General features: G+C 45.1%; 1 protein-coding gene across 3 annotated transcripts in view; it reads left to right on the forward strand.

The window, feature by feature from the left end:
* LOC121599219 (teneurin-m) overlaps positions 1–23,339 on the forward strand; it is a 531,100-nt gene that overhangs the window by 73,124 nt on the left and 434,637 nt on the right. Inside the window, exon 1 of one of the 3 annotated variants that reach the window (XM_041926856.1) lies at positions 10,995–11,806. The exons of the other annotated variants lie outside the window; for them this stretch is intronic. Within the exon in view, the coding sequence (XP_041782790.1) occupies positions 11,779–11,806 (28 nt within the window). The 5' untranslated portion in view covers positions 10,995–11,778. Of the gene's footprint in view, positions 1–10,994; positions 11,807–23,339 lie in introns of those variants that run through there. 3 annotated transcript variants of the gene reach the window in all.

Genomic DNA, 23,339 nt, shown 5'->3' on the forward strand with positions numbered 1-23,339 from the left:
AGTTCCAGCAATATCTGACAGAAAAATAGTCAATTGATTTTGACAGTATACTTCAATATTTGTCTCCAAAGCACCAACTATTCCCTCTATTGTCCTTAATTTTGATCTTTTAGGCACCAAACTTAACTGTAAGTCAATATCCTACATCGTTGATCTACGACGCTACAAATTATTTCAAAACACATTCATAGTGAGGCATTTTTTCGTCATCAGCGATCGACTTTGGGCGACGTTTATTGCGTAAAAGTTCTTCAAAAAATTCATTTTCATTCTTGGGATATGTCAAGCAATAGGCTCTGAAAGAAAACTCAATAAACTTGAGGTACCACATATCCCCTGCATCCCTCAAATATGCATGTTAAAAGAACGCATATCCTTTCCCTGCAAAACATGTAAAAATGATTGCCAACACCACCATGAGGAAACACTGTTCCCATGCCATCTTTAACCCCAATAAGACGCAACGCAACGGCACGACATGCCATGCACCCTTTTGTTTCAACATCCCGAAATGAAAGGTGAATGACAACTGGCGCAACGGTGGGCTGGCAACAAGCTAACAGGTCCGGGCGAACCACCGGAAGCCACGTCGACAAGCGGTGGTGACCTACCAGCAACAGCATCCAACGCAATCAAGGAGCGACCCACGTACCGGCCCTGCTGAGCTCCCAGTCGACACACGGATCCGTTTCACCGCAAAAACCAGGTGCTGGCCGGCAATCAACGGTCGCTTGGGCATGACACACCCATACACCGCCACCACCACCTCCACCATCAACCAATTCGTCGCGTCCAATCTGTCACACTGGTTGATGGTAAATCCACTTGAAAAATGTCAGCACAATAATATTCAATTACGGTCCGGATCTCACGTATGCTGGCAATTTCAGCATTTTCTTCCCACTCGCTCCTCTACCCTCCCCGAAATGGATGCGTTAGGGGGCAGTGGGACACGGTGAAGAAATCATTCGTCGGTGGTTTCGGTCTCACTCAATTTCGTTCGGTGCACAGTTTCTTCCCGCGCACGGTGTGCAGCGCACGGGTCGATGGTAAAGATGATTGCTGATCCCTTCCGTAAGAGGATGGATTGTTAGTTCTCCCTTTGACCGCCCCCCCCCCCCCCCCGGCCTACGTCCTTTTCCACCGATCCGATTTGTCCAGGTGGGAGTCGGGAATCTTTCGGACTTTCGTTCCGACTTTCTTAAGACGGTGAGGATGAATTCAAACGCGCTCGGGTGTTCCATTCCATTCGATTCTACTTCGATCGGTAGGACATCTCAACATACCTCCGTGCTGGCCATTGTTTGGGGAAGCTTAGCTTGTTGGCTTCGCTTGTGGTGTGTGTGTGTGTCACAACCGTCGCCATCGTTTTGCAAAAACGGGCATTGGTTAGCCAATGGCACTAGAGGAGCGTCGTTTTTGTGGTTACTTTCGTCCCGTGCTCAGAATAGTCGTGCGTGCGTGTGTGTGCTCGTATGGTTCTCTGGAATGATGAGAATTGGCTCTAGTTCTTGCAATCGCCATTTTCCGAGAAGCCATCCGAGCTGCTCTCGCGGGAGTTCTGGCTGTGAAGGTGGACTCCCAAGTCTTCGGAAGGAAATAAGTTCCGTCAGCTCAAGTGCACTAGACGTCCAGTGCACAGTGCTCGAACCTGGGGACGCGTTGGACCTGTTTAAAAAGGTGTACACGCGTACCGTAAGTTTCTTCTTTCCATCACAGTTGGTGGATTTTTATGATGATTGTGTTGAGTTTGTCAAAAACTTGACATCTAAAGGATGTCGAAATGAAATCCTCTGTAAATTAAAATTTGTTTTTATACTTTCTTGTATTTAATTTTACAATCCTAAATCACATATTGACCAACATAGCATTGGAGAAAGTGAAATGCGACAAGAGATGATGCTAGTCGGCAGTATTAAAGAAAGTACAAAAAGAAGGAAATTATACAAAATCAGAATATTGCAACCATTCTTATGGTGGACTTTGTTATGATTTACTGTTTGCTACCTTTATTATTTCCCTGCGCCAATTTTTCTATCACCATATTCACGACTATGCCCTTCGATCGTTGAGCCAACGCTTCGATCGTTTGATAAGCGAGCGAGTAATTGATTCCGCACGCATATGGGGCGCCCCAGCATCAGCAGTGTCCGGCTCGTCATCATACATTCGATCTAGCATCACATCCCTGTTCCAGCATGCCCGGACCCTTCCCAGCCGCCCCATTCCCATCTGTTGGGAGTCATTTGCTTCAATTACAGAAGACGAGATTGGCTTGGCAATCACTTCCATTACGGACTGGCATGCTCTGCACCCCGAAGTGCGGCGCTGGAGCTGCAATCCTTCCAATCTTCAAAAGGATGTACATGCACACGCACACACACACACACACACCGGTCAGCCCCGAACTTGGTGACTGAGTTCAATCTCCCGAGTTGATGAACTACCGCCCCCCCCCCCCCCCGGCCAAATGGATCCCCGTCGCTGGAACGGGCAAAAATAATGCACGGCCATAGAGGGAAGACACACCGATCCGAGCGGCGGATTCTTTCCCATCCGAACCGATAATCCATTAGGAAAATTGCCTTAGCCCCGTTCCGGAGCGCGCTTTTCACGCGTTTCACGGTTCACTTGCTGCTGGTAGCTGGATGGAAATGTGTACGCGGGGGAAAGGAAGCAAAAATCCATAAGGCTCAGGTAACAGGTTTTTTTCCTTCCACACTCCCTACATTCTCCCTATTGATGCTTTCATTTTCCACATCATCGTTCACACATAGCCGAGCTGCTTCTTTTTTTTCTGCCGGCGTTACTTAACCGGACCACTCTGTGTAGTAACACGAACACGGCCGTGCTGAAGCGAAAATGGTTGCACATGGATTTTTAAAATGCTAATTAATGCATCATGTGCCCGTGCACAAGACGCCTCCCTGTTGCGGGGTTTGCTCCCTGCATGCATCACCCCACAGTGGTGAATCGTTAAACGAATGATTAGCTTCTCTATCTGTCCGGGGGTGTTCTGTCTTTCTGCGAACGTTATGAGGTTTGTTTGTGCCGAGCGGGAATATTCCTGCGTTCCTTTTTTCTCCTTACAAGCCCGTTCGCTCCGCACATCTGGTCTGGTGTGGATCATTTTTGCCAAGCCATAGCGGATGCATCCAATGGGCCCACACAAAATCCACCTGAAGGAGTCTGTGGTTTAGCTGTATGTTCAGGGTTGCATTTTTTGCCCTCTCCACACGAGGTGCGCGGTTCATCAGACACGTCCCTTGGGGCTGCGAATGAAAATGAAGCTGAGCTTCGGGGAAAAAAAAAATCCCAGCCCGCTGCCATTGAGTGGCCTCTTGCCGTGGGTGCATGGTTGGGCATCGACACGGTACCCTTTTGCACGGCCTCTCGCTCCTTTCGCTAGACTATGCCGCCAGTCACTTTCTTTCTAAACGGCAAACCGCGATGCGGATGGGGTTTATTCACTGCATAATCATTATGTTAAGTGCAGCTGGTAGCATGATGTTTTTTTTTCTCTTTTTCTCTCTATCTCTCTCTCTCTCTCTGTCTGTTGACTTGTTCTGCTGCACCTTTGGTGAGTTTCGATGAATGAAGCCGCCTTTGACCGTTGGCACCCTGATCTCAATGGAGTGTGGTATGGCTGCCGGGAAGAGTGATAGGTGATGATTATCACGCAATAACGGTAGCTCACGGTGACTTTTAGTGTGCTCATACTGAGCTACATTATACATGTCCTTTTGTACATGCTCAGCAGGTTATTTGTATAAGTTCGAGAAGCATCAAAAGCCTCCAATTTTTACACCACAAAAACGAACCCGAGAACTCAATTACTTTGTCTCTGCTCAGTTTAATAAAGCTCCAAACCAAACCCGCCTGCATAAACTCACATCAAATTGACATTCTTCAATGGTGGAGCCGCTCTTCCTCATTCCCTAGCCCCGGCCCGGTCCCACCTATTCATTCGATAAAGCCAACTGGTCAATCGCGATTATCCGATTAAATTAAATTTATTTATTTAAATCCACCCAGCGTGCGCCGGCGTGCGCGGCAATCCGATTATCCAACCGGTTGCAAGTAATTGTGTTCTGAAAGTATATGTGTGTGTGTGTTTGTAACAAAATAAAATGTAAATGAGTCCATTGACTTTGTGCGCCCGGTTGTGTGGCGCTAGTTTTGGGTGGCTGCCGGCATACACAAAATGCATCCCCGGGAGGCAGAGAATTGGAATTAATTGTCACTGCGAACACTGCGGGGCGGCAAGGGCGTACCGCGGCCAAACGGCTAAATAGTGGGGCCAATGGGCGCACTCTTGGTTAGCCTTTGCGTACGAACGAGAGCCTGGGAGTAATTGATCGTTTGCGGTCGATTGGCATTAATCGAGCTGGGTGTGTAACTTTTCATGCACCTCTTTTTGCAGTGTAGCTGGGTGCGGTCGAAAGGGGTTTTTTCAGCAGAGGCAGTTAATTGATGTAAATTTAATATTCTTAACGTTGCCGTTTTAAGTGCATTTTTGTGTGACATTATAGCTTCTTTTTACAGTCATCAAATGAATGGTGACGATGATCATAAAATTAACGCAAACAGAACCTTAACTGACATGACATAAATCCACTTCGTACGAGTCATGCACATCATGACGCAAAGCATTTAAATAAATCAATCTAACGCAAACGGCTCTTAATCACCGTGCAGTACTTCTCGAGCAACCTCGAACCACATCGCACAGTTTCACAGCTTGAGATCGTTTAGCACCAACACCAAGAAGCCTCCCGATCATTACACGACAATTTATTAGACTTTGGCGCCAAACTCCCACCAACATCACCATCCCGTAAGCAGCCTGATAAGTGATGATAAAATAATTAGAAGTTTAGTTTTAGCTCAGCCCTTTCGTGTAAAAAACGGCTCCTCCCTACCAAACCGAAAGGAAAGTGTTGCACCGTTTCGGGCAACACGAGCGCACGAGCGCTAAACATGAATAATAATTACTGTTACAGTCGGTGTCGCTGTTGCTTGCCGGGTGGGGAGCGCAAATTATTGGGCACGGTGATAAATTATTCAAATATATTTGCCCGCATCGCATCTTCCGTTCGGTCGGAGATGATGTGCCTTTTTTGTGAATAGTTGTGGAGCTAGGAGAAGGGTTTTGTTGGGCTAGTTTGGGGTGCTAACAATCGTCGCCTGCGCTCAAGACCGAAAAGACAGTGGAAGAATGTGAAATGGTCCATAAAATATCAAATTACCGTGAACACGTCAAGCATCGCTTGTTTGTAATTGATAATGGAAGGTGAATTAGGAGAGTAAAAGCTACAGTCAGTCCAAAAAGTATTCGTCTAGATGAATATTTTGCAGAAAAACGCGATTTATGGCCGCAATAGGCATGGGGTGGTAAAAGTAATGATAAGGTTTGATAAAGGGACCATCAATACACACGTTTTGCTAAAAAATAAACATTTAAATAGTGCAATAGCAACCAAAATACATAAAAAACTAAACAAAGTCGTTTAAGGGGCGCGCAAAAAGTATTCGTCCATCAGACCTTTGGCGTAATATGCGTATGAAAACAAAGGTTATGGAATTAAAAAATGTCCTGATTTTGTTTCTTATTGCATTTATAACTATTGGTGACTACTTGCACAACGCAAGAACTCATTTGAAGCTTAAAAAAGGCGTATTTTCGATCCACTCATCCTACAAGATGTGTTCCAAATATTCTCTGGTAGAAATATTCCATTTCCGGACTACGTAGCCAAGTTCAATTGAAAAAATGGCAACTGATACCATATTGAGAGTCTACTAAAACATTTTCATCAGTTTGGTTTCAGCTGGTTTGGTGTTTCGAGCAAATGACAATGCTCTGTATGTTCTCCAGCTCGACTGATCTTGAAACATGTAATACATTTTTAAGTAAAATTTTTCAGAACTGGGACTCAAAGTACTTAAAACCTGTATTAATATGTTTCCCCATCTCGTCTCCTATCATTTTGAATCATTTTTCTAGCTCACCTTTCCTCACTGAGTCCTAGTATCATGACACCATGGTGCTACCGTTACACGAGAGTTTGTTGCTGCATCTTAGTAGACTGTTTTCGCTATGGTACATGTCGGCCGTATGACGTTGGCGATTTAAACATGTTTTAATATGTTAGTAGAGCCTAATTTGAAATGAATTTTTGAATTATTTGATGCACCTTAACAGACTTGGCCACTTTATGTGTATGGTATTATTCAAACAAAATATGTTTGTAACAACTCACTCATTCAAGCTATTACATGACCAGCTACGATGAAATGCAGCATAACCCATCAACCAAATGTGACCCATCTCTTTTCCTGATCTTATTGGCCATCACAAAATGCACTGATTCCTTGGTAAAATTTGATTTTTTGGACATTAAACCACTGATGGCACTGAGCACCAAGGATGGCTGCTTACATGGCAGTTTGTCACTCAATTAGTGTCAAAAAAATGGCCTAACTCTGATCAAATAAAGGAACGAGGCCTCCCACACATTTTGTAACCTTCAAAAATAGGTAGGATAGGTTATGCATAAGCCAAAGATACGATTTTCGCCATCATGCTCCAATCGTTTAACTCTCCCGCCTTTAGTGCCTCTCTGACCGCTTGAAGTGCAATTGAAACAACATAAATGCATTAATTTAGAAGGAAGTCACCAGTAGATTGATACAAATAATTTTAATTCAAGTCTACGTAGTGTTTGTACAGCGTAAATAATTAACAAGTTAGATGGACGAATACTTTTTGCGCGCCCCTTAAACGACTTTTTTTAGTTTTTTATGTATTTTGGTTGCTATTGCACGATTTAAATGTTTATTTTTTAGCAAAACGTGTGTATTGATGATCTCTTTATCAAACCTCATCATTACTTTTATCGCCTCATACGTATTGCGGCCATAATTCGCCCATGTCTGTAAAATATTCAGCTAGACAAATATTTTTTGGACTGACTGTATTTTGATGAATCGTTATTTGATGGTAAAAAAAATGTTTTTATTCATTTTTATTAGCAAAAGGTTGACTTTCTTATTTATTCAGAGCTTAGAAACTTGTTTTTGTCAATTTGAAATAATTTAAATTGAAACATTTGTTTGCAACTGTTACATCAATAGAATCAAACCAACCACATTGTACATTACCGCCTTAAAACCACGTCTAGCTACAAGCTCTAAATCCGTTAAACGTAACACCAACTCTCATGGCTTCCTTTGCCGGTGTAAGCGCTACTGTGAGCGTCGGTAACGCGTTGGCAACGACGACAACAAGCACAACTCCACCGCCGTCTGAGGATGTCATCAAATTTGTCTCAAGTGTTGGACGCAATGAATAGACGCCTCCCGAGACTGTCCCGGCCCCGTTCCAGGCCACTGTTCGAATCCTGCCAAGAAAGCCACGGTTCCTGTAACACACTACCAACTGTGGCTTAGTGTGCACGCTGCAATGGTGTAAAGAACACGGACGGCAATGAAACAAACAAAAAAATGTGTCAAACTGTTCTGTTTCGCCTAGGTTTTTTTTTCACTTCCACGAGACCATGCGCATCCATCTGCGTGTGTGTGTGTGTGAGAGGGTGTGTGTGTGTAAAGTATTCATTTTCCATAGGCTGTCCCCGTATGTCTGGTGCGTTTTGCGCTTCCCTTTCGGTCTGCCTTCCTGCTCTGTCTGTCGCGCACACGCGTATCATGTGCGTTTTGGCGTACCATGATTGCATGCATATGCTTTGCGCTTCCGTACTTCGCTTTTGTTTCGTTCGAAAGAGGGGGTTTGGCATTGGACAAAAAAAAACCCCATCAACAAAGTGTACATGTTATTTTGTTTTTGTAACAGCACAGGGAGGAAACAGCACGGAAAAAGGGGTTGCCAAAGGGAAGACGGAGTCAAAAGCCGGCTCACTGCTGTAACGGGAAGCGTGAACTGTCTGGGTGCGTTCAAGTGTGCATGAAAGACGGCCACGTTTACTGCCTCCTGCTTTGCATTTACTCACACACATACACACAGGAAAAAAAACCCTTCCTTTCCTTCCCGTTCGATGCGTTTCGTGGAAGATGCAGTTGCATTCCAGCACGATAGAGCCGGCAAAGGCTAGACGCGCGCACGTGTAAGCGAACGCGGCTCTTTCGCTTTCCCATACCGTTTCGGCTCATTTGTTGAAATGCAGCGTGCTTTGTGCTTGTAAAGCGGGGGAAAAAGTAGAAAGCAAAAGGCGATAGCAAACACCAGCCTGGTGCGGATGGAGTCATTTTTCTGCTACGATTGCTCGGCAGTTTAAAGTCCTCCGGGCAGTTGGGAGTACGGTGGACACGGTGCACCAGACTGCTGCACGGTTCCGGGAAGAGAGTGTACAGGAAGGGCCTGCTCCAGACAGCAGTGCAGCGACAACGGGTGCTGCACACGACGAATGCAGGTCAAAAGCAATGTTTCGGTGCCTCCCGGGCCGCCCGAACCCACTCGGTCGGTCGAAGAACTTTTGCCGGGGTAGCGTGCGCCTCCGCCGTTGCGCCGAAAAGAGCACGTCGCAAGTGTCTGGGCTGACTTCCAATTGACTGCAGTGCTGTGGGCTCGCGCCGCGCTCTGCTCGGGCATTCGGCAGGGAGGAAATCGATTTCCCGGTCTCGGCCCGGGACAGACTGTTCACTATCAATTCTTCGTTATTTTATCTCCCTTTGCCGGAAAGGTATCGCCGCTGTTTTGTTTGCGCTACACGAGTAGCGGTAGCTTTTGATTGAAGTAAATCCGCCACCGGGCAAGGGCGTGTATGGGCACCGAACGAGATCAAGTTCTTTACCCTTGCAGGTGAGCGGGTGATGCAAAAGCCGTTTTATTCATCCTTTTATCGGGGACGGGGATGATGGTGGGTGCATTCAGTAATAATTAATGTCATCAATTATATTAAAATGATACGCGTTATGAGGGGGATTTTCAGGTGCAGGTTTAGCGCTCGGTGCACGAAGCTATCAGTCTTTTAAGAGAGGAATTAAAAAGCGATAGTCCTTATCTTACTGATGGAACGGTTTGTTCATGGATAAGGATACTTTTCTTTGTAACTGATATTTCTGATAAAAAAATAAATGGTGAAGGATCTTCAATTTTCTTAAAGTTGACTTTTATAGTAATTTTAATTTGATGTAATTCGACGCACCTCTGAAGGTACAATGATTACAAATGCATGACTTTCATTGCTTTTCTACGTTCTTGAATTATTGTTCATATATTTAAGTTTTATTTTTATAAGTTAAGTTATGATCCTCAGTTTTCCCTTAATGACAAACTGTGCAAGAAATAATAATAATAATAATAATAATAATAATAATAATAATAATAATAATAATAATAATAATAATAATAATAATAATAATAATAATAATAATAATAATAATAATAATAAATGATTTAATGGATCAAATGAAATTTTTTATTAAATTCCTTTACAAATGCTCTAAAAATCTAGGACTATAAAAATAAACTTAGGAACTTTCTTTCATTTTGGGATGAATATTCATTATTCAGTAACCCGGTTCTATCATCATAATCATATTTTTTGTACAAATACTAAATACATGCTTTTATTTTATATATCAATTGTTCAGTAGAAAATGTGTTTTTTTTTAACTAAAAGAGAAATCTTGAAACTTAAAATGTTCATCAATTTCACGGTGCAATGAACCATACCCGATAATTCAAGTAAAAATTATACACCAACTACCAGGCGTCTCCATCTTGTTCGTGTTTGTTGCTTTTTCACTTGATTTACAATATTGATAAAACCTTCGAACCTTGTTCAATGAACAGTTATATTGGGCTTATAAAATCATCTTTACTGTTTGCAAACTACTTAAATGTTATTTAGAAGCATTTTTGTTATTTAAGAGAACATTTCACATTTTAAACGTTTGATCTTTCCTAACCTCCAACAACGACTGTCCGCTGAATGATTGGCTTCACTGCAACCAATTTCGGGAACCTGCTTGCTACCGCTTGCCTGCTTGCTAGCGAAAGCGTACTAAACAAAGCCATTGGACTCCCATTGGTCGAATGAGTTCCAAACCGGTTGAAAATGAGATACCGCATCCAGTTGGCATGGGTGACCGGCAACGGCAGCGGTCACTTCACCTCAAAAAAGCATCCCTCATTCTGGCCCCACGGAAGTGAGAGATAGCGCACCGTGCCACAATGACGCTGATGACGGCCATGACGGTGCTGCTGCCCATTGAAGCATGCACGCAATTTGTTGCTTTCGTGGTGGAGCAGGGTTGCAGGGAAAATAGGAAGGGAGGCACCGAAAAAGCTCTCCGTGCGTTTGTGTTGGTGCGCTTTGCATAAAATACACTCTCCCCGTGCGTAAGTTCCCGCTCTGTTGACTACTCTCCGTGGCCGATCTTGGCTTGTCTCTCTCGCTTCCGTCCCGCTCGCACGTCGACTGTCCTAGCGCGTGCTCGCTCGCGCTAGGTACTCGCACATGGTAGTTTATGCTTGCCATGTGCACTGAACGAGACACCGAACCGATGCCGAAGCACGGACAACCCATTGCATCGTCGGTGGACGCTCCGACGACGCTGTGAATGGGTTCCGGGGACGGGTACGATCGTTCGCGTGGCCCCAAAGCGTCTCCACACGAGTGCGTACACGCTCGCTCTTTCTCTCTCGCTGTTCGAACGACTCCCCGAGCAACTGATTCCGGCGTGTTTGTTGCCATTTTTTGTACCGAAGCTAAAAGGGGGGAGGGATACACACTACCAGCAGCAGCAGCAGCCAAGGACCAGTGGGGGCAAGGATGCCCTGTGGATGGAGCGAACGCGTGGGGTGAAACGGTTCCACAAGTCAGCCGCTTTTCCACGCTCGGTGCGCTTATGGTGCCGTTAGTCGACGGACGATTCGAAACCGTTGCGGATGGTTTTGTGTGTGCTTGGTGGGCCAATGGTTTGGTTCGTGTTTTTCCGCACTCGGTTTTCCACGCGTTCTCCGTAGCGTACTAGGGAGGGGTGGGTGGGAGAGAGTGCGTTTTTTGTTGTTGCTGCTGTCGCGCTCGCGTGTGTGTGTGTATATGCCGGAAGCTTGGCCCGTTCTGGCCGGACGATTTGTGCAGTGCGTGTATGTTGGCTTGCGTACCAGTGCGTGTCCTGATAGTCGTTAATGTTAGCCGTTGATTGGCCGTTCATTTGCAGCAAACCGTGCGACGCGGCTGCATCTGCAAGCGAAACGGTTTGTGCAGCTCTCTGTGCGGGTGTGTGTGCGTGAATGTGTTTGAATGTATATGTGTATATATGTGTGGAGCTGTCGGAGCGAGTGTGATATGTCTGCAAATGCATATTGAGTGCGTATTGCAAGCGCTAGCAGCTTTATTGCCTCCCCAGTGGTTGTGATTCTTCTTCAGGCCGCTTCTTATTACGGATTTCTATTTGTTGTGAGGAAATACAAGGCACCGCTTTAAACATATGCCTTTCTCTACACAAATGAAACATACAAAACAAGTAATAATAGATAATGTACAACAGTGTGGAAAGGCAAAAAACATTACCAAGAGATACTTAAAAAGGGAATAAAAACCAAAAAGTAAAACAATTAAATTCAGCATTCTAGAAATTCTTCCTTCCAAACCGAGAAGGAAGCAAAAGCCGGAAAACTTCTCTGTTCAGCGACCGTAGTGGAAAAGGGTGATGAGTGAAGTGTCACAAAAAATTAATACATACACACTCGGGTGCAGCAAGGCAAGCGGGCAAGGAATAATCAAATCAGCACCAGCCGTACAGGATTAAATGTACTATGCAATTGACAGCTCGGAAGGTAAGCTTTTTCGGTGTCGGTGTCGTTCGGGTGCTGGAGAGAATCTACCCTGTCGTGAGAAGAAAGAGGGGAGCACAAGCAAGAAATCAGAAGAAGAAGAAAAAACGGAATGTGAGAAAACTGAACGCGAGCCAAAGCATCCAACCGCATCGTGGTAAGAGGAGAAAAAAAATAATCGGAAAGCTTCCCGGATTATCTCACGCTGCTGTTTGGCATTTGGCGTTCAGATGTTTTCGTTTCATTCTCTCTCTTTCGCTCAGTTCTTCTTACTCACACACACACGCGCTCTCTCTTTCTCTGGCTTAAAGTGCTCTCTCGTTTTTCCACCTTCTTTCTCTCACCTGTACACTTAACGTCAACAGAGCTTTACTTCGGAGCTTTTGCACGCGCTCGTATGTGTGTGTGTGGGTTGCGAGAGAAAGGAGCATTTTGCAAAAAGCTTTTTGTTGCTTCGTTAAATTTGCCCTGGTGTCGGCCTGGTGTGAAATGTCAAATCATGCCAGCTGCTGCAGACACCACGGCTGCTGGCACTCACCGACACTTGCACAGATCCATGTCCGAGCGGGGTTTTCACAATACCGACACTTCCGGGTGGAACTCGCACCGGGGGGGACCCTCACTAAGCTCGAAGTTGTTGGACTCGTTTTTGTTCGGGATTTTTCTAATAATTGGTATTTTCCTTTATTCTTTTTTATTATTTTTTTGTTTTTTACTTGTTTTTTGCCAATTTCTTGTTCCACATTCATATGTTTCCGTTTTATTATGTTTTTTGAATAATGTTTACTGCTTTGAATTATATACTTTCCATTTCTTACTACCTGTTCTTGCTTTTGATATATTGTTAATTCTAGTGGTAGTCTTTAAAAATATAATTTATTTTTTCACTCATATATTCTTATAATTTATATCGTTTATTTGACGTTTAAGAATGCTTAAACTTTGTTTGTTTTGTTCAACTTTCTATTATATTTATCGTTTTTAATGTTTATTTCTTTTATCATTTTGAGTTTACTACATTATCTTCTCACATTTGTATTTGCTGTCATTGATATACCCTACTGTGTTATTTTTTTATCAAACATTTTCAAAGCATTTAGATGAAGTTTTCTTCTCCTTTCCCAGTAAAGCACCACTCACAACGTCACCCAACAGCGCAGTGCTATGGCTTGGCGTCTGCTCACTACCGTTCAATGCATTTATTTTTCTTTTTTTTTTTTGTTCGCATAGCACCACTTAAGCCCCGAAGAGTATTTGTTTTGATGCATTGATAGGATTTCTCTCCCTCACTCGCCCTCCATTTTGCATTCTTCCGACAGTGGCAGCCCCGAAAGTGGTACGTTCTCGCTCTCTCTCTCTCTCTCTGGTTAACTAACCCGATCGGTTAAGCACATACACAAATGCAACGTCAGCTCTTTCTCTTTCAGAGAGCGATTGATCGGGATGTTCAGGACACTCTAATACCCCCCCCCCCACCCCTCGTCCACACACACACCTACACACATACATGGTCCTTCTCTACCACAGCTATGTAGCTGCAAACCGGCCGGAATGACTTCGGAGTTGCAGTGCGCGCTGCAGCCACACTTTTGCCTGCACAAATATTTTTCCACCAACGTGTGAAAGCAACATCGACATCGAGTTTTCACCCCCTGGCTCTGCTCCCACGCTATTCTCCATCCTTCTCCTTCCGCTTCCCTTCATCCCATCGAAAAGGGTGACCGCCCGATGCACCGGTGCATAAATGAGTTTTAATGCGATGTTACGAATGGGATTATAGCGCCGAGGAGTATCAGCACGTCCCGGGCAGCGGTTGGGCAGCACGCTGGGCGCTTGGGCAGCACGCTGGGCGCTTGGGCAGCACCGACCACCACCGCACCCTCCAGGGAGGGGGAGGTTTGTGCGCGTGGAAAGCGCATGATATTTTTGCATGAAGTTTATCTTTAGGCAATAATTTCTCATTTATATCGGGTGCATGATAATTGAGACGGTACCGGCAGTGACCCCGGTGCAAGCCGACGCAGGGGACAACGAACGCCGATTAAAGGGTGGAGAGACCGTAGGCATCGACAGTCGATGCAAAGTGGGTGAAATTTATGGTTACTGCTGGGGGGAAGGGAAGGGGGGGGGTGTGAGAACGGGGATGGCAATTTGCGGTAGAATAATAATTGGATTGAAAGGTTATCGAAGTCGTTCCCGTGTGGACACTCGGGAGTTGGTTAAGAGTTTCTGACCTAGCGAGCCCCTGCTATCGGGTTCTCTCCACCTTCACTCTCCAATCGCTCTCCCCTCCCTTCTGTTGTGCACTGTTCCGCTGCATTCTGAGCCGCCCGGTTTAAAGCATGATTTTTAACGTTCATTAAAGTGCTGGCTGCAAAGCGAGAGCGATGCCAGAGGAAGAAAGAGAACACGTGTGTGTGTGTGTGTGTATCGGTGATAAAATAATATTACCAGAGTCAACAGAAACCCTCCCGCACTGGGAACTTTTCGGGGAGCAACTGAACGCTTCAAAACCAAAAGCGGAGAATGTGCAGGGACCTGTCTGCTGGAAGTGTTAAATTTGTAAGTTAGAGTGTTGGTTTTACGGCTTTGCTCCGGCTGGGCAGGGTGTGATAGTGGTAGTAGTATATTGGTCAGTGCAAAGTTTATCCTTCACTGCATCGCCTCCTCCGGGCCGCCTGTAGATTACCGCCCGGAGGTGTGTTGATGTGAAAGCACTCGGCCGATGATTAGACGTGTTTGGTTTTGAGCGTTTTTTGCCATTTTCAGCACAGAATAGAGGCTAGAGATGGGCTAAAGCGTTTGTTTTTGTTTGCTAACATAATATGAGGCGTTCAAATTTAAATAGACACTTTTGCGATAGATGGCGCTGGTGTAGATAGTAGATGACAACTGTCAAATGGAATAGAAATTAAATGCATCGAAACCAGTTTGAAGCTTGAAGTGTTTTTGTCATTCTGATTTATTCATTTTTGACACAGAATTTTAGAATGTTACTAAAATTACAGTTAAATGATGCTAAGCTCTTTAAAACAAACAAATATTACTAAGAAACACAAAACTAGTGATGTGGTGAACAGGAGCTGTTTGGCAATTCAACTTCCACTACAACAAATACCTCAATTTATGTTTCAAAAATACTTTGCCATCTCTCTAATGACACTTGCTTGTTTTTTCTTCTGCTTTCACTCCACAGGTAAGGCTTCTCAGCACTCAGCCCAGTCAACAGGGCCCGAAGTCCAAGGCACAAGGTTTATGTTTACTTAAATTTCTAAACTCTGCTCGAAAACTGCTCCACTGCCCCACCGCTGTTGCGGGTAAGTTTGCGTGAGCGCACAACATAACCTTTGCGGGTGGCGGTGCATCGTGTTGCCAAAATTGTTGCCCTCGTGTCGACCTCAACACCCTCAACACCCCACTGCGAGAGAACGGACGAATCCATTTAGCCCATTTAGACTCCCAAAATTCTGTCTGAGCTCTGCGCGGTGTCACCCTTTTCCCGCATGGACAGGCGGTTTTTTCCGGGGGGAAGCCTTAGTACTGCTCCTCAAAGTTTCGTCGGCACGGGCTCCGACCGGATCATTGCCTTCGTCACCCGAGTCACCGCCTGTGTTGGCCTTCGGGGGGAAGAAGTTTGTTTAGGTTCGACCGGGACGTTTCGCCGGTCGGTTGGACGCTATTTGTTCTATCGGTTCGGGAGGCGATGATGACTATTTGCTTAACCGTTGTACGGACAATTTTCCAAACGGATGAGTCGGCCCGCTTTTGGGTGCGAAAATTGAAGTTCAACATACACACGCACATGTATCGTCAGCTCTGTCCGACCTTTCTGGTTCTTGTTTGGTGACTTTTTGGAGTTTGGAAGGGCATCTCTGGAACGCAAAAAGCGAATAATGATACAAAAAGGGCGTTGTGGTCAGCGTGAATTGATAATTTGATCAGTGTGTTCAGGCTAACAAGAAGCAAATATAGAACGCTTGCTCGCAACAATTGCGAAGCATCGGAAAGACACAATGAGGATGTTTAAATAGACATGCGAAGGCCCCTATTCCCAAGCTTCCCCCCGCCTTCGCAGAACTACTCAGAAGAAGCTTATCCAAATCATGCACGCCCAAAAACCCTCGAAAGTGGAACACGCAGAACAAAAGAGCTGTGTACTCGGAGCCTTTGCCGTGTGGTTGCCGCTCGCAATCGCGCTCCGAAATAGATGCACCGAAGCGAAATAGGTCGTGAAAATGAATAATTTACCCCGCAGCCCTCCCGGCGCTGTGCACTTTCGGTCAGATGATTTTAATTTTTTTGATGGAACAAACAGAGCATTCGTTAAAATAATGAGGAATAGAGATTTCACCACACAACACGAACGCGGGGCGCGCGGGTTGGAACTGCGGAACGGAAAGCGGACTGGTTCATTGTTCTCGCTCGATGCTGCCGCGCGTTGCTACTGGTGCCCCATATATCCCGCATAAAGGAAGGCGTAAAGAATAAGGGCGCACATATGTGTGCATAAATGTTTATGCACAGCCGGTTTTCCGGGGATGCTTTCCACCCCTCCCCTGTGCGATGACTGCACACCGATGAACGGGACGGGACAAACAATAAAATAAATCCACTGCACTGCTGCCAGCTGTGGCAGATGATTGTGGCTGCGTGCAGGAAGGGGTCTGTGCTGTGCAAAGAATCACTCGAAAACTCGAGCATCCCGGCTACTCCGCGCAATGCTTTCTTCCTTAATGCTGTGTGGGAATTTTGTGTCTGTGTGTGTGTGTGTTTTTTTCTGTGTCCTCCAATCCGTTGCATTTCCCACGAGTACGGGAGAACATTGCGTGGAGGAGCAGCGAGAGTAAAGCTTCGCCTCACTGGGTCACTGAAGAACATCATCAACAACTGTGGACCCGGAAATGCACTCACACGCCTTTCGCAAGTGGGTTGGGTACAGTGTGAACAATTTTTTGGGCGACACACACATTGGATGCGCATTAAAATGAAATGTACGCCCGATTATGGTGGAAAATTCGCATGTCACCGACGGGGCCTTGTTGAAGTTTCCTGCAATGGAGCGAAAGCCTCTTCAGATCAGAGATGTGCTCCATACCTTTATCCATCGGTGACAGCAGCATCGGCAGTCATATTGGCCACACTGCCGATTTCAGGATCAGAGCGTTGGGAAGCTTGCTTCGATTGTGTTGGGATCAGGTTGGGCTGTGAAAATGAGATGCATCGGTAGTTGGAGTGTAATCGAAACGGAAGGGCTTAACGGTTTTTTTTTTTTGCGAAAAACATCCGCGCTTGTTCAATATTTAAGCCCAACTGAAATTCTGAATCATTGATTGTGGAAAAATTGGGAAAAGATGTCTTTTTTTGCTCTTAAGAAGCATTTAAGTAAGGATATTGAGACTTTACGGAATGCTTTGCAGATCTGCGGAGGCCAAGAGACCTCCGAAATCATTCTTGTCTTTTTTATCTTTTATCAAAGTCTCTAAAAATGATTTTTTTTAGTATTGCCGGTTTTGTTGTGGTGACTTGAAAATGCAACTGTAAATAAATCATACGATATTCAACCAATCCTTCGTTTCCTCAACACAAAATGTACGTCTGAGGAAGCTTGTCCTGTTTAATAAATCTTTAAATAATTTCTCCACTCGCCTGCAACTTACACCGTCTCTGTTTCGCTGTGTAATAAAATTGATTTCCCTTTCCCATTACGGCAAGATTGCAGCCGAAAAGAAAGCCCCCCCCCCCCAGCCAGTAACAAAAGCCCAGCGAAACGACAAGATAATCGTAGGAAAAATTTCCCCGGTTTCTTGCCTTCCCTGTCCAAAGCACCGTCCATCATCACGCTTCTGACGCTCTCTACCCATGCTGCCAGATCATTCTATCCGCGCTGCCCAGGAGCAGGTCCACGATAAGCCGACAGCTTCACGCCGCACACAAATCCTTCGGATGCGCGCCGTACCACCCGTACCGGTTGTCATCGCGGAAAGGACATCGCTTCGCCTCGCCTGAATAGCGATGGATGACGAGCGATAATGGCTGTCATCATTATGATTCTCCCGTCGCTGATAAATCAACCCCACCCATCGTACACCCATCTAACACACACACACACCGAGCCACGGTCGTCTCGGTTGGTCAAACGATTCCATCCGTTCGCCGGGCCGAACCATGGGAAGGCTCATTTTCTTCTCGTCCGCGTGGATGGATCGCTTTCAGCTTCGCGTGGAGCCACCGTTGCGCAAATTGGTGCGTACATTAAGGTGAAACAATTTGCAGGTGATTTTCATTAGGCGCGATTATTCCCCTCCGCAACTTCGGGCGCTTTCTTTTGCTGCCGTTTCATTCAAGGGACCCTTGCTTTGATGTTGGCAAAGACAGCGGATCTTGGGGATGGGTGTTTGGTTGGATTTTTGTGGATTTTAGCGAGTGCAAGCAAGGGCTCAACGTGGGGTCGTCTGGCTACTGTTTGAGGTTGTGTTGTGGTTTTTTTTTGTGTGCTAAAAATTTACATCCCTAGACTAGCTTGCATGTCCTTTGTGCTCGGTTTTTGGTTTGGGAGGCCAAACAGAGATCGAGAGGCGGTGATAAATTCTTTTGAGGTTTTCAATGCGATTTGGACAAAAAAGCAAAAGATAAGAATACGTCTAATCTCGAAAATTCTGATGCACTCGTTCTTTAGCTTTTTTGCACCGATCAGTTTGAAAGGAATTTAGTCGCCTTTAAAATATCCTACTCCACATTGCGCTGAAGCTATATCACTCTCGTCATCGCATACTAATATCATCAACCACCAGCAGCAGTAGCAGCAGCAGCTGCACGCTCAACTCATCACGACAAGTGAGTTAATAGAAACATCTTCTCGTCGCTCATAAAAGCATCCGTTTCTTTTTTTCCTTTTTATTCTGTCCTCCTGCCCAACCACCGATGCAAAATCTGACGCTCCCCCGGACGCGTCCCCGCCGAACGGACGGGGCCCACGGACCCACAGGAACAAATGCCATTAAAATCTTCAAACGGCATCATTACAATTTCTTATTAAGGCACTCTTTCTCTCTCTCTCTACCCCCGTTTTGTCCCATTTCCCGCCTGTGTGTATGTGTCCCCGACCGTTCCCGTGCAAAACAGCTCACTGGATGGAGCGCGCGGAAAAGCGTTCCATTTGTAATGGGATGCCACCGAGTGGTTCATTCTCACCACACTGTGCCCAATGCTATTAGTTTCGATGGGCTTGTGTGTGTGGGCGTGTGCGGCCAAAAGCTTTTCGGGATGGGGCAAACGAGGAAAACGAGGAGGAAGGAAAAGCAGATGGAAGGGAAGCAGTTGGAGCCTCATCGCGGTAAATCCCATAAAATACTGCACATAAGCACTGGTGCACCCTCCCTCCCCGTTGGTTCCACACCCCTTTGCACTTGGTTGAGTCCTTCAGCATGGGACCCGCACGAGATCACCGACTGTGTGTGAGTGCGTGCATGTCTGTGTGTCTGTGTGTGATAGGAGATAAAATTTATGCAAATGTAGCGAAACTTCTCGTGTGAAACCTTTCGAATCCACACTTTTGCTGCACGGCAAGAGGCATGTGAGAGTTTACGAATCCAGGGGGTAGCAGGATTTTATTTTTTTCATTTCTCTTCTCTCACTATCTCTCTCTTTCTCTCCTTCTCTCAGTTGCAAACCTGCCGGGTGAAAGTTTTTGTACGTTCTGATTATATGGTAGCGAGCAGGGAAATTAGCGAATGAGGTCTTCTTTATTAGCTCGCCGAATGTTTCGCTGGCGCCGAGGTAAAAGTAGCCGGAGCGATTCAACCATATCTTAATGACACACATATGTGAAAGCTTGTTAGAGAAGAGAGTTGCAATGTAAAGTAGGGTCGAGCAAAAAAAAAAAAACAGCCAGCTCTGGTAAACGCACGAGATGTGATGGGTTCATTAAGTACACCTGGTTTTGAGTGTGGATGTTTAAAAACTTGCTGAAAACTGTAGCCTAGTTTCACAGACGAAACACATAAATTTTTACCAATTCTAATTTCGATTTTTGGGATATAAAGATTGGTGTGCATTCAGGCAAAGCAGTCGTTCTTTTATTGTTGCTTTTTAAATTGCACTTATTTGGCACAATGAGCATCAAAATCATAGTCAATTTCCTTCATATTGAGATAATAAAGCAATTGAAATCAGAATCGTTACTATTTAATGACAAGAGCCTTGTAGCTAATATCAAATCTTCGGTGATTCATCCATTTTAAACATTTATCCACAAACATTGAAGGTTAAATTGGCTTAAAGTTGCGATATTCAACTTCTATGGATACTTATGTTATGCTGACGTTTTTGCAATGCACTTACATGGCAGCCCGAAAAAATACTCTTTTTAGCAGAGCGCCATCTACCGGTAACCTCATTGTACTATTACCATACAGTTTTGCTTATTGGTCTTTGGGTTAGGTTCTGCGTAGCAAGCAAACTATTTTACTGTAATTTTATTGACTTCTTAAACCCCACTAAATAACAGTCCCAACCTTCGGGAACCGCATTTCTCAGGGTCCTGTTTCACCACGGCCACGCTCGCTCAATTATCCGCGCACTGACTGCGGATGCCACCGGAGCTAATTTGTTCACATAACTCATGCCAATTATCGGGCTGGCACTGGGGTCGGGATTATTGTTATTATTGTTCCAGCATTGCCTCAAGTGCTCGTGTCAGATCAGCCGGTACAGATAGAGTGGTTTGTGCGGTGGCCGCCGCTGTTTGCTGCTTAACCTAGTGTTACACATCGCGCCTTTCCACCTACTACCAACACCATCACCAACTTTCCCGGTGGAATAAGGTGGTAAAACAAATCCCCTCAAAACACCAAATCACACACACACACGCGCGCGCGGGCGCTCACACACTCACATGCCATGACATGAATAGCAATTACTTTTTATTACATCTGACACGAACAGTTTTGTGGCCTTTCTCGTTAGATGGTCGCAGCACGAACGGATAAACAACGCAGTTGGGCGGGAGAGCGGGGCGAAAGGCAATGAGTCCTGTGAGGTCAGAAAGCCATCCGCTGGCCCTGGCGAAGTGTGTGTTAAATGAGAAACGGATTACAGTTGCATCCAGCGAGCGAGGCCGCTTTACACGCGATCGGGACCGGTTGGTGAGGAAGAAGCTCGATTGGGAGTGGTTGAGGGTGAGCAAAATTCCTGGCAGTGTTTACACCTGCATATTCCTTGGCCTACCATAAATAGCGTTATAAAGTAATTAAAGCTGTTAAACTATGGTCGCACAGACGCACAGACGAGACGGAGTACCGTTTGGTGTAAAGGCAAAGAAAATAGAGAAAATTCAGTTTCGGGAAGCTTGGGCTGGCGTTTAAACAATCGAACACCGTTTTTATTGCACACAATGCTGCTTTATCGTTTGATGTTTTCCAGCGCCATTGCTTGCACGTTCGATTTCTGTCTACTCAAAAGGACATTAAAGCATTAGCTAACTGTTTGAGTGCATGACGAAGGGGTAGCAAAACCAACCCCGACACAGACTTTTCATCCGTTCATCTTCATTTGCGAAGCACAGTACCGATCATTACCTATTACAATTGCTGTGTAATCATGTTTGTGTCACTTTGTGTGGCAGGGCACAAATGCCATCTCGCAGCACACTTACACACACACCCACCGTGCGGATAATTACAGCCAACGAAATGCACATTCACGTGCGTACACATTCAGTCGCACAATTGATCATAACCGTCGCCGGGAAGGCTACACTGTTTGCTGACAACAATAATGCTCCCGATAATTGCCTTTTGTGCTCGGGATGCTTTCTGCCGGCGTGCAGAGGGAAGGGGTGGCAGTGTCGCCAAATGCAAAGGATAATCGATGGTGCATTGATGTTAGGTGAGATGTGCAGCGTTCGATGGTTCGATTGGCTCGTGCTGATGACGATGATGTATGACCCGAAACGTCACCGTCACTAAGAATGGTGCAATGGTAAACATTTACAGGAATGGGGTGAGAAGCACATGAAAGCAAACAGGTTCCGGGGCGGGAAGTTCACAACGGCGTTGTAATTTAATCTTGCAAAATTCCTTCTAAGCGTTGGAAGACTCTCTTCCGGGCGGCTGAAGTGTAGTGTAGGACGGAACTTTGATGGAATTCGCACATAAATCGATCATAACTGCAGAGTTGAGCAGTTGATTGCAGTCGTGATGGTATGGAAGGTTTTGTCCAAGGTCCAGAAGGGCTTCTGCCCAAGGTTCAGTTCAATCTGTATCCAAAGGTCGAATGAAACGAATTAATAGCATTGGAGATTGAAATATTTATCATGTCATTGATTAATGCATAATAATTTATTGATTTTTAATATCAATTTATTTATAATATTTTAAAAATAGTTCTAAACATTATTTAAGCACCGAAATAGATTTTTTTCATTTCTCTTTGTACCATTTGGAGGTATGTTCGAGCTTAACCCGAGCGGACGCCAGCTCTAAACAAAAGCTCTGACCCAATTCCAATTAACCAACATGCAGAGTTGTGAGGTTTCACGCACACGCCTCCACACGTATTGCGGGTTGCTTTAACCGTTCGAAAAGCGGATTAGGTAACCCGATCAATGGCTGGATTTGTAGTTTTATTGCTTACCGACACTTGTTTTAATTATCCGTTCCGGCGTTCGGGCTCGAGGACATAAAACTGCACCATACCAGTGGGATGAGCATAAGCGTGGTTGCGTTGCTTGTGCTGCTAAAATAAAAACATACTCCATCCCGGGCATCCAACCACACCTCGGGCTCGGGATGAGTTGTTTATGGACGATAGATCGTTGTTTGGGCAAAAATATTGACGCTTTTGCGATGCTTTCGCTCTCGCGCTCGGGCTGGTGGCGTTGGGTTTGGTTGGTGCCATCGACGTGTGATGATGCATAATACCTGTAACCATAACAAAAATGCATCGCTGTAGGTGGAAAAAAGCGAAATAAAGTATGGGTTAGGCAAAAAGTAATCTAAATTCATCGAACAACACGGGCGCACGTTGCTGTTGTGCTTTTTTTTTCGTGTTTGTGTGTTGGAAATGAAGAATAGATTTTTAATCCTGTTTTGATTTCGATGAAATGCGTGCTTGTTTTATATTTTCTTTATAAAAATCAATCTCTTTCGCACTGTCGCACGTTGTTGTTCATTTTGATGAAAGTTTTTTGTGGCAGTGGAAAGCTGCCTGTTGGTACGATTTATGCGCAATATTTTGACATGATTTCATCACAAAAGCACTGCGTAAAAAGTCAATTAAACGACGAACCAAAAGCGATAATCAGCGTGCGATAACATCGAACGATATATTGTTTCAAAATTGGCACACAAAAAAAAAGAATGCACGCTTTATCGAAATCCCGGCACAGTTCAGCATAAATTAAACCTACATTAACCAACCGTTTTGGGGCGATGAGCGAGCGGCAAGCTGCACCTTCCAGCAGGAGGAAACATTATCATTCATTGTGCAACCACCGAAAGGTGCAAGGAAGCAAAAACCAAACAAAGGCAATAGTAAA

The sequence above is a fragment of the Anopheles merus genome, chromosome 3L, assembly GCF_017562075.2.
Source record: "Anopheles merus strain MAF chromosome 3L, AmerM5.1, whole genome shotgun sequence".
NCBI classification, from domain to species: domain Eukaryota; kingdom Metazoa; phylum Arthropoda; class Insecta; order Diptera; family Culicidae; genus Anopheles; species Anopheles merus.